Source organism: Penicilliopsis zonata (genome assembly GCF_001890105.1).
Source record: "Penicilliopsis zonata CBS 506.65 unplaced genomic scaffold ASPZOscaffold_4, whole genome shotgun sequence".
Taxonomy (NCBI): Eukaryota; Fungi; Ascomycota; class Eurotiomycetes; order Eurotiales; family Aspergillaceae; genus Penicilliopsis; species Penicilliopsis zonata.
Window position 1 is genome coordinate 36,038 of NW_019208914.1, and position 14,421 is coordinate 50,458.

At 49.8% G+C, this 14,421-nt stretch overlaps 6 protein-coding genes across 6 annotated transcripts in view; 2 read left to right on the top strand and 4 right to left on the bottom strand.

The window, feature by feature from the left end:
- The window catches only part of ASPZODRAFT_1507223 (hypothetical protein), a 2,931-nt gene extending 1,598 nt beyond the window's left edge, over positions 1 to 1,333 (bottom strand). Inside the window, exons 1-2 of the mRNA XM_022725656.1 lie at positions 1,003 to 1,333; positions 50 to 919 (exon numbers count right to left, since the gene is read on the bottom strand). Coding sequence (XP_022582581.1) covers positions 50 to 919; positions 1,003 to 1,040 — 908 coding nt within the window. The 5' untranslated portion in view covers positions 1,041 to 1,333. The remainder of the gene's footprint in view (positions 1 to 49; positions 920 to 1,002) is intronic.
- On the bottom strand, positions 882 to 1,554 carry ASPZODRAFT_1507409 (hypothetical protein). The gene is made up of 3 exons (XM_022725660.1): positions 1,478 to 1,554; positions 1,003 to 1,418; positions 882 to 919 (listed from the first exon to the last, which is right to left on the bottom strand). The coding sequence occupies exon 2, from the start codon at positions 1,384 to 1,386 to the stop codon at positions 1,081 to 1,083; it is 306 nt and encodes a 101-aa protein (XP_022582582.1). The 5' UTR covers positions 1,387 to 1,418; positions 1,478 to 1,554; the 3' UTR covers positions 882 to 919; positions 1,003 to 1,080.
- Positions 1,555 to 3,593: 2,039 nt separating this feature from the next.
- ASPZODRAFT_140406 (hypothetical protein) lies at positions 3,594 to 5,261 on the top strand (the record flags this gene model as incomplete). The annotated part of the gene is made up of 3 exons (XM_022724662.1): positions 3,594 to 4,446; positions 4,514 to 5,171; positions 5,234 to 5,261. 3 exons carry the CDS (start codon positions 3,594 to 3,596, stop codon positions 5,259 to 5,261), a joined length of 1,539 nt encoding a protein of 512 aa, XP_022582583.1.
- An 853-nt stretch (positions 5,262 to 6,114) lies between these two features.
- Positions 6,115 to 8,930, top strand: ASPZODRAFT_129991 (hypothetical protein). The gene is made up of 10 exons (XM_022722406.1): positions 6,115 to 6,150; positions 6,209 to 6,672; positions 6,750 to 6,971; positions 7,031 to 7,234; positions 7,293 to 7,421; positions 7,471 to 7,604; positions 7,667 to 7,933; positions 7,988 to 8,355; positions 8,430 to 8,832; positions 8,900 to 8,930. The coding sequence occupies exons 2-9, from the start codon at positions 6,604 to 6,606 to the stop codon at positions 8,753 to 8,755; spliced, it is 1,719 nt and encodes a 572-aa protein (XP_022582584.1). The 5' UTR covers positions 6,115 to 6,150; positions 6,209 to 6,603; the 3' UTR covers positions 8,756 to 8,832; positions 8,900 to 8,930.
- On the bottom strand, positions 8,887 to 10,013 carry ASPZODRAFT_140408 (hypothetical protein; the record flags this gene model as incomplete). Its single annotated transcript, XM_022724663.1, has 2 exons — positions 8,887 to 9,927; positions 9,981 to 10,013. 2 exons carry the CDS (start codon positions 10,011 to 10,013, stop codon positions 8,887 to 8,889), a joined length of 1,074 nt encoding a protein of 357 aa, XP_022582585.1.
- A 105-nt stretch (positions 10,014 to 10,118) lies between these two features.
- Positions 10,119 to 11,996, bottom strand: ASPZODRAFT_129994 (hypothetical protein). Its single transcript, XM_022722407.1, has 2 exons — positions 11,498 to 11,996; positions 10,119 to 11,449 (listed from the first exon to the last, which is right to left on the bottom strand). The coding sequence occupies exons 1-2, from the start codon at positions 11,626 to 11,628 to the stop codon at positions 10,384 to 10,386; spliced, it is 1,197 nt and encodes a 398-aa protein (XP_022582586.1). The 5' UTR covers positions 11,629 to 11,996; the 3' UTR covers positions 10,119 to 10,383.
- Positions 11,997 to 14,421: the final 2,425 nt, after the last annotated feature.

The following is a 14,421-nucleotide window of genomic DNA, read 5'->3' on the forward strand; positions in this document are numbered from 1 at the left end:
GGGGGGGATGATGACGATGACAACGACGATCAGGGAGATAACTACTTACTACCAGATGTGCTTTTCGTGGAACATGCTAGTCAGGTTGCTTCTCCAGTTGCTTCGTGACCATCGCGCACACTGTTTCAGGAATTTCGAGTTGTCCTCCAAAGTGGTCAAGATTTCAGCCTCGGGATGGTACTGCATGTAGGTCTCCCAACCGTGCGAAACCATCCAGCGTGTAATAAAGTTATCGTCGTCGGCGTTCAGCTGGTACTTTCCCCACCACCATTCTTCATTGGTGAATGCGTTGGTGAAACCTTCCTCCTGGATGATTTTAGTTCGGTAAGCGACTGTTCGTCCCGAGAGGCATGGGAGGCCTCCATCAATATGAGTCGTAGCGGCGCAATCAAAATTTCTGCGTTCGAGGTAAAGGGCCCCCAGGAAGCCCCAGATTCGCTGAGAAAAGGATGGGTCGAACGCACGGCGCAGGCGCTGACAGGTGCCAACGCCCCCGAACCTTTCGTCGGCCTCGAATGGAGCGAGAATCCACGGGAGCACGGTGCGTGGCCAACTCACATCATCGTCAGCAAAGACCGTGATAGCCGTTCTCACCTCAGGGATTGCCCGGGTCATCTGACGTCGTTTGTTGGGGTGGGTGACCGAGAATAGACGAATTCTTGACTTGGAAGCAGGCATTGCCTGCAGCATCCTCTCGGCCTTTTTCAGGTTGGCCTCGATGGTCACAAGAAGCAGCTCGTAGGGATGGGTCTCCAGAATTGTTCTAATGGTTTCGACCAACTCGTCGCCACAACCTTCCAGGCTCGGAATGATCACCGTCACATCTTTAGCTGTCAACTTGGGATTTTCTGGGATCGCAATAGGCTTGAAGGTCCAGAAAGAGAACAGGTTCACCACCAGACGGAAGTAACGGTAGAAGCTGCAGAGAGAAAACCACCAGAACATTAGCTTTGCACATGCTATGCTATGCAATCGCAACAGTAGAGATAAACAAGTACTAACAAGAGCGCTAGGAATGCCCTCATGAATGGGAAGGCCATGATGAGCGATTGATGTCTAAAACTGTTTTCTCTACTGTTTTCAGAGAATGCAATACTGGAAAATCGCGTGGTGAACTGGACACCTCCCAATGAAGTGAGAGGAAAAGCTACCAATCAATTGATTAGAGCCAGAGGATGGAAATGAGGGAGTCAGCAGAGAGGAAGGAAGAGTCAAGAAAGGATCTATTTCCTGGGCTGAGCGAAATTGAAGAGGAAGGAAGAAGAAGAAGAGGAGAAGGAGGAGGAGGAAGAAGAAGAGGAGGGAGGGGGAACAGAAAAGTGAGAGAAGGAGGGAGGGGAGTTTATAAAAATAGTATCTACTAGGTAGGTAGGTAGGCATTGACATGACTGAGAGCTTTCACTACTAGGAGGCAGGTACTACCTACAGGTTACCATTCACGGACGATACAGGTTCTAGACCACAACTAGATACCTACCTAAGGTACCTACTACTCCGTAGCGAACAGGCGAATGTGCATCCCAGCAGGGCCATTGGCGTCGTAGTGTTTTTATCATCGTCTGTCTCTTTCTTTTTCTTTTTTTTTTTTTACAGGCACATGTTCCAGGACCAATATGGTCGAGGCAAACCAAAAAGAGAAAAAAAAAAAAAGACCTGTTGGCCCCAGCTCCTTTGTCATTTTCAGTGTCATGCAGGTGGTGTATTTCTGCCTCGTGCGTCAAAGACCCTAGATCTAGATGGAGGATGTTGAAGGTGGAGAAGGATTGGCGGCGGCCTCTGCAGCTCTTGGGTGACATGGGTGGAGGACTCAGTGGGGAGCAATGGGCCATGGCCGCCGGGGTGGACCAGGGCCAAGGGTGGTCAGTGTGGCGCTACGGGTGGACGGACGACGTTTCCTGTAGTAGTAACTAGTAGGTACCTAGTTAGTAGTTACTAGTAGTGGCTACGTGCGTACACTGTCCGGACTACGGAGTCAGAGTCCACTGAGATAGTTAACAGTTACTAACTAACTACCTGGTATTAACCAAGTAGTATTAACTAGTGAACCACCTACTGTGTAACTACGGAGTACCTGGGTAAGAAACTACCGCTGACTTGCCAGGTTGGAAAGTACTAAAGTACATTTTCCGAGTCATGCTCCCCTTAGGTAACGTCGTTCTCTTTCGCCTCCCCCTTTTCAGCTCAGATGCTTCCCCCTCCCCTCCCCTCCCCTCCCCCCCCCGTGTTCAATATTATACGGGATTCCTAATCTTATCTTTAACTCGAGGAAAAACCGTGATACCGAGCCGCATTATTGGTGACCAGAGTATAGTAGTACACGCCGTCTTCGTCAGGAACAATTAGTAAATAGATAGTTAGTGCGAACGAACTGATATACGGAATAGTCTCCGAGAACAAGTGGAGATTCCAGGATGTGCAACTATACTATTTCACATGTACGTACAGTAGCGCGCCGTTCCTAGTACAATTATGGACTACGGAGACGTACGGAGTAGTCCCATCGGAGCCGTCCCGCAACCCCCTGTTGAAATGAGGTGACCAGGTCAAAGAAGTACCGGAGTAACTGTGGGTGACGGTGGAAACTTGAAAGACCGTCGTTGTACGTGGCTTTTTGAATTTACAAGCGTGGTCTTTTTATGCTGCGCGCTACCTTATGTAGTACTGCAATACGACGTTCATCTCAAGACGTCACCCGTTGTCTGTCCCAGAATCTTCAACATATCTGGTTCTATTGGTAGTCTCCTACTAAAAAGCTATTTCACAACAGTAGTTTCAACTCCTAGAGAGCTAATAAAACATCCCTCGGGCAGTTAGCGACAGCCACACTTAGTCCTGTGTGGAGAAGAACACTATCCGGGGTTAATTAAGCAAAGTCTAGGAATAGGGAATAGGGAGAGATACATTTCCGTCCCTACTCCTGGTAATCCCCATCCCCATCATCCTGACCAAGCTCAGACTGCGTATAGGCTGGGGGAATTAATTGAGGAATCAATCAAGTCATAGTAGTCCTGAAAAGATAACTTGTTAGGAAAGTATCGAGCAACTAGTCAACAGGTAGTTCATGCTCTGTACTGTCAACCATCGCATGGATGACTCGACTGCCCATCTAGAGAATCATTTTTCCGTGTCAGGTACTACGTACTGCGGGATTGTCTCATGCATACTTGTCGTTTCATGTAGCTTTTAGCCAATTCGGTTTAGCCTGGCGATCAATATTGAGTAAACAATCACGTTCGATCTAGAAAGCACTAGAAGTCTGATATATCATAATATTGATCCTCGGCTATGAGGATGCTGATGCTGGTGATTACTCAGCTACATGGTTGTCAAGGATCTGGAAAAGTCCATAGGCAGATCGTTATTATACGAAAGACGACTCCGAATACTCATTACAATGTAATTCAAAAGTTATGCTACACTCCGCCTGGTGGTATGGTGAGTGAGACATGCGTGCCATCAACTGACGCCGACGGTTCCTGTAAAGTCACGTGTTCCAGCGAGCGGAAGCGGAAGAGGAACTGCCGACTACACCTCGAAATGTTTTCCTAATTGGAGGAGCATCACCAAGTCGCCCAAGGCAGCACATTGACACAATGACAGGCGACTACGCCTGTGGACGGTGCATACAAGCGCTCAGCCATGGAATTCGAGCTCAGGGGCATCCAGCCTGGTCGCGAGTTTTGTCGAAACGGAGATCCAATTTTTCTGCCATTTACAACTCGAGCCCACGGCACAACAGTCGCCTGTTGTTGAAGAATGCTCAAAGTTCAATTCAACGGCTGTCTTTCTCCTCTACCGCGAATGTGTCGCATAAAGCTCGATCATTCTCCCAGAGCACGGTATCTGGACAACAGGCCCAGCCAGACGAGTCACGCGTGTTGCTGAAGCGTGACAACCTGTTCCATCCGTTCTCCAAATCGCCGTCCCCCGCGATCCGCAAGAGGGCTGCCTTCATTCAACAAAATGCGTTCTGCCCGCATCCGAGCCATCAGCAGACGCGTCTACCGGCAAATCACGACCCGGAGTCAACCCAGAGCCAGCAGACGCCTACCAACCCACCGGCCCATGCTCATTTCGAATGCCCCGACTGCGGAGTCCCCCTATACTGCTCCGAGGAGCATTGGGTCGATGATTTCGAAAGACATCTAGAGGTCTGTGAGACCATCAGGCAGATCAACGAAGACGACCACGATTTGCATTCTGGTCGGTTCTTCCCTGAATTCACCTATCCGGGTCCCCAGGACGACAATTTTGTCATCAACATGACAAACTGGGACACATTCCTGTATACCAGAGAATTCGAGGCCATCAATGACGATCGCAGCATGAGACAGGTCACTCGCATGCTCACCTACCCTCTCACCATTGGTAGTGTGTTGCATGAATTGAGCCCTTACAGCCTTCGCAAGGACAGATTGACTGTTGAAGGCCTGAAGAGCATCAGCGGTAGGATATCCGGAATCAGCCTGGAGCTAATCTTGAGGTTCATGCTAATTTTTCTTTCCCTCTCCAGCTCTCCGGTATACACTTCACCCACCCAAGACAGGCGAAGGAGTCGACATCAAAGGCTTGCGTCTGAAGGCCCCTCCCGTGCGCATCTTTGTTCTCGGGGCTCGCGCAGAGTCATCTCTGCCGCGCGATGTCTGGCTTCAGCTAACCCATATGTTCCCCCGTGCTATTTTCAACATTATCTTCATTGGCCCGGAAAGCATGGCCAACCGAGACAGCGAGTTCCCGCTCCCCGAACGGACACCTGGAAATCCCTTTGGCGGTATTGTCGAAGACCGCCTAGGCCCGTCGATGAAGATCACAACTTACGTGGATTATTTCCATACGATGTACAAGGCCCAGTACTTCCAGCCCTTTGACCCATACTTCGACTGCTTCATGCTGTTCCATCCGGGTCTTGGCCACCCAGCAAGCTCCCATGAATGGGAAGAAACGCTTCCCCAACTTCTGGAGACGAAAGTGCCGATTCTGTGCACAGGATACACGCAGTGGGACATGGAGAGAGACATCAAATGGGTCAACGAGAAGTGTGCCGGAGAATTCGACATGCTGCTCGAGCCGGGAGAGAACATCTTCAGGAGCTTGAGGTGGGATCTGAACGATCTCGATCCGCAGGATGTCTCGTGTGGAAACTGGGGTCTCTGGGGCTTTAGAGGAAAGAGGTATGTGATTTGTATTCCATTCTAGGCGCTGATAACTGAACTAACCCTGCAACCTATGATAGATATGAGGCCCTGCCTACGGATTCCTGAGTTGTACATACCCACCCCATAGTCCTTGTACCATACATAGTATCATCTTTCGTCACTTTGAATTGAACTACTCATTTCTTCTCATCTTCATCTATCTGGACAATCTGCCTAGTACTATATAGTAAATTGGCGTATAAGATGACAGCGAATCAAATATTTATCTCCGCTGTATTATATCTAGCTAGATGTAGACGCACAAGGAGTCATGCTCTCGTAATAAAAAGTGCGAGAGAACAGCATGAACTATGAAGGCTCTTTTAATTTGCTCTTGCAACCCGGTCTTATCCTCCGAAGAAGAAAATAACTCAACGACTCTGACGAGTCTTGCAAATCCAGCTCCAGTCAATCACAGTCACAAGACGTGACAATGTGGCAACTGTCCTTCGCGGGGAAGGGTCTGTGTGAGGTGTCTTGTATTCGTTCGCCCCCGAGTCCGTATGTATGGACGAGGAGCTACTTGAAGCCGTTGTGACGGAGACAGCTGTCTTGCAAAGTTGCGATGTATAGATTTTCACTATAGTCGATGACAATCTATATCCATACCCGTACACTTAGTCGTCAAGGTGTTCGGCGAGAAGACAATTCTTAAATTGTCAAGAAAAAAAAAACCATTTCAAGTTAGTGGCAGCAGTGATGCAGTTTGAGCACATTTCATATGTGTATCATTGTATAGGAAATGGCTCGCAGCAATATCCAGGAGAGTGGGTTAAAAAAGGTTGTTGTTGATGATCCGGAGGAAAAATTGCCCAGTGGGAAAAAGATCAATAGAAAAAACACATGATCACGTGATAATCCCCACCCGTTGACAGTTGACAGTCGTATACTCTACTCCGTAGTAACAGTTGACCCCTCTACTCCATACTCTGTAGAGGTTATCAGATAAAAGCAGGTGAGTCCACTGTCCAAATTTCTAAGTTTACTAGAATATGGCTTATCTTTTATTCAAGTCATACGACTTTGGAGGCATACACTACGTACCAGTTGACTGCTTGCTCAACCCACCGCCAGATAGTCTCATATCTCAGTTGAGTAGTTGGCTAGCTGGTTAGTTAGCCATCACATCTTATTAGTCAGCGAATTAGAGACCTAGATCTTTACTTCGAAATACCAATTATCCAATGCAATCTGCCCTATAGTTATCTGGAGATATGCCATGCGGCGGGGGAACCGGCCCTGCTACGTCATCACACCGCAGAATCCCTGCGAGCGTGGTAATTTATGGGCCCGCTGATGCTCTATAAATACGGGGTGGACTGCTCTGCGTGTCTGCATGTTATTATCATGGGCTACTCCGTAGCTATCGGTGCTCTGTATCTGTGCATTGTTTGTCAACACTTCTGCGATGTCAGGACCATCCAAGTTCCAGCACCTGCCTCGGGCTGCATTTGGGTCTTTGACTTGCCCATATGAGGTGAGCTGCAGTCCCCCTGAATTTATATTTATTCGATTAGAGTGGGTCGACTAAGCCATCTGCTGTGCGAGTATTAGGGTACGGAGCTGTTGCTCTCTTCGACGTACAACAAAGGATCTGCCTTTCCAGACGAAGAGCGGGATGAGTTCAAGCTATACGGCTTGCTACCACCGAATATCCAGACACTAGACGAACAAGTCCAGCGGGCCTATGAGCAATATAGTAGCCGTCATGACGAGTTGGCTAAGAACACCTTTATGGCAAGCATGAAGTCTCAGAATGAAGTTCTGTACTACAAGGTTTGGAACAACTGTATTGGAGAAATTATAGAAAAGCATCGACTGATTTGCATCACTAGCTCCTGCAAACACACTTGAAAGAGATGTTCAGTGTCATCTATACCCCTACTGAGGGGGATGCAATTCAGAACTACTCGCGCCTGTTCCGGAAACCAGAGGGCTGCTTCCTGAAGATCACTGACCAAGATCGGATCGACGAGTGCCTGGCTAATTTCGGCCAGGGCGAAAACGTCGATTACATAGTTGTCAGCGATGGAGAAGAGGTATTCATTGTTTGGTCCCTCGCAGGCATTGCGGCAAAACTGATTAGCTACTATGCAGATCTTGGGAATCGGTGACCAAGGCGTCGGAGCCATCTTGATATCAGTCGCCAAGTTGGTACTCACCACCTTGTGCGCGGGGATTCACCCTTCGAGACAGCTTCCTGTGGTTTTGGACTGTGGTACGAATGTAAGGGGTCAACATATCTAAATAATCATGGCTAACTCAGGTTTCATAGAACGAGAGGTTGCTAAATGATGAACTATATCTTGGTCTACGTCAGCCTCGAGTCCAGGGGAAAGAATACGATGAGTTCGTGGACAAATTTGTACAGGCTGCTAGGAAGCGATTCCCCAACGCATATATTCACTTGTAAGAGGCGAATCCTCTGTGCATCAGGTTGTCAATTACAAACAGCTCACGGAATGGTGCAGTGAAGACTTTGGTCTGCACAACGCGAAGCGGATCCTCGATAAATACCGGTCCCACATTGCGTGTTTCAATGACGATATTCAAGGGACGGGATGTGTGACGCTGTCTGCGGTCCTGGCCGGTCTTCACGTCAGTAAAGTGAAACTAGAGGACGTTCGAATTATCATCTTTGGATCTGGCTCTGCTGGTACCGGTATCGCAGATCAAATTGCAGATGCTATTTCCACCGAGATCAAGAAATCCAAGAAAGAAGCATCTAAGCAGATATGGTATCCTTCCTGCTTCCCGAATTGTCCGAATCAAGATTGCTGATATCAAAATAGGTGTCTCGATAAACCCGGCCTCTTGCTCAAGTCCCACGGCGACAAGCTTACCCCGGCCCAGATACCATTCGCAAGGGATGACGATGAGTGGCCGCAAGGAGAGAAGCTGGACTTGCTCTCTGTCGTCTCTAGAGTCAAGCCTCATGTTTTGATCGGCACGTCGACAAAACCTGGCGCTTTCACAGAGGAGATCATCAGGGAGATGGCAAAGCACGTTGACCGGCCCATTGTCCTTCCGTTGAGTAACCCAACGCGCCTGCACGAGGCTCGACCGAAGGATATCAACGAGTGGACTGAAGGTCGAGCATTGATAGCGACGGGCAGTCCATTCCCCCCGGTTGAATACAACGGGGTGACATATGAAATTGGTAGGAAATAACACAAGAGATTGTGTTTGCTCCCCTCCATCCCCATGATTGATTGGACCATGCTAACAGAATAGCGGAATGTAATAATTCCACCTGCTTCCCTGGTATCGGTCTTGGAGCGGTCCTGTCTCGGACACGTCTGCTGTCTGACAAGATGCTGGTTGCCGCTGTCAAGGCCCTGTCTGCGCAGTCGCCGGCGTTCAAGGATCCGAACAAGCCCCTCTTGCCCGACGTCGAGAATGTGCGTGAGATCAGCGTGGAGATTGCCAAAGCAGTCATCCAGTGTGCCGTGCAGGAGGGACTTGCGCAGCAGGAGGGAATACCTTCCGACGAGAAGGAGCTTGAGGAATGGATCCGGGTCCAGATGTGGGATCCTGTATATAGACCATTACAGAGATGACTGACTGACTCAGTCGACTGACTTGACTTGACTTGACTGTCTGATATGTTTTACATTATGGACTGCACAGTATGACTGCACATTATTAATAACCGTCATAGTTACTGCTATAATGTATCTGTAAAGAATAATTACAACTTACTCATAGGCTCATCAACTCTCACCACGACTTTCCCCCATGTCCCCCTACTCCCAAGCGCCTGGAGGGCCCTGCCGACGCTGTCCAAGCCGACGAAGCTCTCATCCTGGAAGGCGGTGCCCCTGAACCCCCCCCTCTCGACAAGGTCAAAGATCCCTTGCCAGACGTCAAGAACGGTCTTTGTCTCGAAGCGAGCATACTGACCCCAGTGCAGACCGACGATACTAACATTCTTAAGAAGCACCCGATTCAGCGCGACCTTCTCGATATCCCCCCCCGCAAAGCCAATAACAAGCAGACGCGCATTCCACGCGACACACTTGAGACTCGCCTCAATACACCCGACAGGGTCGTAGACGACATCCACGCCCGCGGCACCATTCCTCCCCCGATGGGCGCGACACAACTTCTTCACTTCCTCAGGCCACGCTTTCTCAGTATAGTCGAGGGTATAATCTGCGCCGAAGCTAGCTGCGATCTCTCGTTTGCGCGCCGTCCCCGCCGTGGCGATGACGGTTGCGCCCATCGCCTTCGCAATCTGCACGGCTGCCAGCCCGACACCCCCCGCCGCAGCGTGCACGAGCACCCAGTCGCCCTGCTTGAGGTGAGCGCGATGCACTAGCCCGGCGTACGCAGTGGGTGCTGTGATGAATAAACCCGCGGCGTCTTCATGACTCCATCCGCGAGGTAACGGGAGGAGAGATTCCTCGGGGCAAAGAACATGGGTGGCGAAGGACCCCTGCGAGGCTCCAAAGACAAGATCGCCTACTTTGAACTTGGTCGTCGTCGTCGTCGTTCCTGCTTTATTAGTAGTGTTACTAGTACTGGTTGCCCCGGGCGCTGTTGGCACGGCAAGCACCACGCCTGAAAACTCGGCCCCTGCAATCCACGGCAGAGGCGGCTGGTGCTGGTATTTGCCTTGGATCTGGAGTATGTCGAAGAAGTTGGTGCCGGCAGAGTGGATGCGGATCAGATATTTGTCGGGTGATGCTGTCGGGGTGGGCAGCTCCGTGACGGTGAGGTCAAGGGGGGACTTTCAAGTTGCTTGTCAGCCGTCTAGTTCATACCTAGGTAGACGCTTCATACCTTGACATATTCTTTGACTTGGATTGCCTTCATTGTATAAGATATATAAGATATAAGATATTATATAGTTGTTAGTTGGTTATTAGTTAGTTCTTAACTGCAGTGGTTGTTCAACTTTATAGTTGGTAGTCACTATATGGTCCACCCGAACCGAGGTTATCGGCTATCGTAATCATATGTAGCTAGTATCACGAACAGGTTCAAAAGTAGTAGTATGAATACATTGGGTATCATTATCTAATTACAAGACATATTATGATCGTTCGCATGAGCGGCCGTCAATCCTAGAATAGAAATACACCCGTGCGCCCCTAATCCAGTCAAATGCGTCAAGTCAGAAACAGAAAAATCTCGGGTATAGATAGTAAATCTCGTAGAGTGAGATATGGTAAGATGGAGCATCTTATTGATAAGGAGGATAAACCGGACACATCAGCTGCGGCGCGTTCCCGTATTGTTGCCCCATGACCATCTGACCAGGATATTCGGCCTTGGAGAGTCTCTTGTCTCCCGGAGCCGGTTTACGCTGTCTGCTGTGGCGGTCGACACGAGCATACGAGCCTGCGGCAGCCGGGTCGTGATGCACGTCCATGGCGCGCTTCCACGGCTTGACCTGCCCGAGCATCTCGGCCATGTCCTGCTGGAGAAGCGCGGCGTAAGATGTCGGCTGCGACGAGTACATTGGTGGACCGCCGGCGACAGGATCCTGGCCGGGCATCTGGTACGCTGCAGCGGGGATGGGTGGATTAAAGTAGGCCATGGACGGGGCCGGGGAAGGGGCCACGGCGGGAGCTGCTGCCGCGTCGAAGCTCCCGATATGATACCAGTTCGGGGCTGGTGCCTGCAACGAACCAGCATGACTGACACCCAGATCGAGCGAGTCGTGGCGCGCCGGCCAGGGCGCGGCCACGCCTGCAGCCGTCGGCAGCGACGAGGTGCTGGCGGTTGACAGGGACTGTGGGGGGGAGAGAGGGTACCCATGGTGGCCAGTGTAGGCCATGACGGCCTCTGGGGAGACCAGGGCGGGCTCGGAAGAATGGGCCGGTAAGTATGCGGAGCTGACGGGCATCTGCGGCAGGATGGGCGGACTGGTGGTGAGCGAATGCGAATGGCGCGTATTGCTTTCGTCCGGGGGGCTGAGCGACATCATGGCCGGACCCCAGCCGCCGGCGGTGGTGAATTCGGGCAGAGTCTCTGAATGATGATGCGAAGACGGCGCGGCGGGCTCCTGCTCGAGCCAGTCGACCTCCGCTGCGGGTATTATTGTCCCTGTCGACAGACCGGCTGTCTTGGGGCAGGCGGAGATCGCCTTGGTCAGGGGGGAGACGGGGGGCGAGTCTCGCGGCGGCGAGGCCGCTGCATCCGACTCGTCGCCGGCGGGGACGGCTTCAGTGGCGGGCTTCTTGCGGGTTTGGCGGGAGGGTTTGGTGACGCGCCATTTTTTTAAGCGACTGCGCAATTGCGTCTCACTGGAGAGTCAGACGTGGAAAAGAAAAATGAATTGGAATGAATCTTACCTCGGGTTGAAATCTGCGGAGCGAATCTGTTTGATGACCTGCTTGAGCGGCCATTCCTCGTCCTTGTAGAGGCGAGCGATTAACGCTCTCTTCTTCTCCCACACGTCGGCGGGGATGGTATTTGTTTTCATGGTATATATGTAGGGAATGAATGAGAGAGTATGTACAGAAGGATAAGATTAGAGATGTGAGAGAGTGTAGGCTTATGTGGTATAGTAGGGGTATCTTGCGTAGTGAATCGGTCGAGGAAGCAAACTGACGATTTCCGACCGGGAGGGGACGGGGCAGATATATAGATAGAAAGAAACGCAGGCAGGAGATAGGACGGACGGGCATCTGTCTGGACTAGCGAGTCGAACCTGCAGAGATGCTCTGCTCATTCTCCTCTCCTCTCAGCTCATGGGCCAGGCTCATCGAGGGGCCCACCGACCATTTGGATGAATAGTGAGCCATTATCCTGATCCACACGGTCCGCTAGTTGGGCTCCGTCGCCGGGGAGGTTCGCCCGTGCCAGGGGACGCCTTGTTTGCGAGCCGTGGTTTCGATGCGCCTCTGATGAATGGATGAGGGGTGGGAAGGAGGAGGAAGCATCCAGGATCAGGATTGTGATCAAAGAGCCTATGGAACTGTTTGATCGGGCGGGGGGAGAAGTGACGAAGGGGGTGTCAGTATCGATTCATATCCGCTCCTTCGGGTCTGGCTGGCAGTTCACAGTGCAAACCCCGGCTAGCGACTAGTGGCCCAACAGGTTGGAACTGCCCCTTGTTATAGATTAAATAGGTAGATGTAGAGTAGATTAATGTGTTAATCTCTCAAAATATCCAAGGAATATAGAATAATTGTAGACAGAGAGGAAGAAGATGAGAGATGTATTAAATGTATTAAACGGTATGGGCGTAGGGCGACCCTGTACTAGAGCTGATAATACTACCATACTTTGGACGGTACTGGGTCGGTATCCTCTCCGTACGATTCGCTTATTATAGTAGTACTCCGTACACCAAAACGATCAGCAGCCCTAACTGGATCTGCCGCGCCAATTGACAGATTTGACGTGTTTTGCCGTGTCTAGCGGAGCCTTGTAGGGCCTACTACGGAGTACATAATGGGATTGAGAAAGTACGGGGAATTCTGGACATGAGAGAATAAGAGAGGAGTAAGCCTTATGCTTCACTAATCCTTCATGCTGTCCTCCTTCAGTCAACAGTTGCAGTCTGAGCGTGATGCTGTATTAATACAGAGATGTATATAATACCTAACCATCATGAGACAATCCACTTCGGAGTACCTTAGGTAGTTAACTACCTAGTAGGTACCTTAGGTATGTAGTCCTGCTATTAAGATTGGTATGGGCTGGAAATATTACAGAGTACAGAATACCTACAAAATACAGAATACAGAATACACTTACGAGGTCATCTGCACAGTCTAACCCTCTTGGGACCCGTCGCCCTTCCTTTCTGGGATGTTTAAGCCCTAGATGATTAAGGTGCTATTTTGTCCAGTGGTTGACGAAGAGTATTGGTAGTTATACAAATAATAGTTTACTATATATCAATCTGAATGAATACAAAGTGACCCTCTCTTGGTGTCAATTGGCCGTATTATTCAGAGGACCCTCGGATAGTATCTAAGTAAGACAGGTGTGCTCCGTAAACGACTCCGCCTGCCATCCAGTTGACAGCCGGTGAAGTTGACAGGTGCCCTTTTCCCTTTATCCGCTTTGGGAGAACACTCCGCAGAGTGAGAGAACTACATATCTACCTCGGAGCCGAGATAAAGCCACCAGCCGACAAAGAACGCCTCATGTACTAACGAACTCCTCCGTACTACTGCTCCGTCTTTCAACGCTTTTGGCGGCTAACGAGAAGATACGACTATAAGGAGTAGACTACAGACTACAGACGCGAGCCAAGATGATCAGACCCGGACACGGTAAATGCGAGATGGACCTAGTAGGATCCCTAGCCACGCGCTACTACAGAACAGGCTAGTGCGATCAGTATTGCATACAGTCAGAATCAATACATACATAATACATACCTAAGGTAATACCTCATACATACTAGATATAGTACTACTACCTACTATGTCTATGCAATTGAGTTCTACTCCTCAATGGAGACTTCCAAATGCTACCACGGAAGTTAGAACTTACCTTGGACAGTTAGAAGATCTCCTGGACCCAGTAGTAAGTACCCTATCATACCCCTTGCCACAGCATCCACTCACTGCCACACCCAGATCAACGTGACTAGACAAAGTTTCTTGGTAAGTTAAAAAAGGTTAGCCTTCAGGTCTTTGATCCAAACCCCGAGGACTAGTAGGAGTTACTAGTGCAAGGTACTACCACTACTACTAACTATTCGGTACAGTTTCCGATTGCAAAAGTACGTGGTTCTCATCTACTTGCCTAAAAGAGACATGTACACTACAGTAGTTAGTTACCAAGTAGTCAGTAGAAGTTACAAATTATCATCAGTAATTCTAACTTCTACTAAACTATCTATGAATATCTAGAAGATAATCAGAGATGAAACGTCTGTTTCATGCTATCAAACGGGATGATCACCTCCTACTCTACTCCTGGGATCTCGAGTCGGTGAGCTTCCGAGGACGACTCCTAGTTTTGCCCCCGTGATCTGTGGGGAAGGGGGCGCGGTTAAGGCCTGAGGCATGTGGATGTGGTAGTAATATCCGCCTAGAACTATGGTTCAAGTAGGTCCTGGTAGTAGGTACCAGTATAGCAAGGTACCCAACCATACAATGTATAGAATGTTCACTGTTCATACTGGCTAATTTCATGGTCTCTGTTAACTAGGAATTCTCATTGTACTAGGAGTGACTAAACTAGTGAGGTGATAGTTACTCATAATCAGAACCATGGTTCCCATCTGGTCCCTGTGCCAGGCGAGGACGTTACG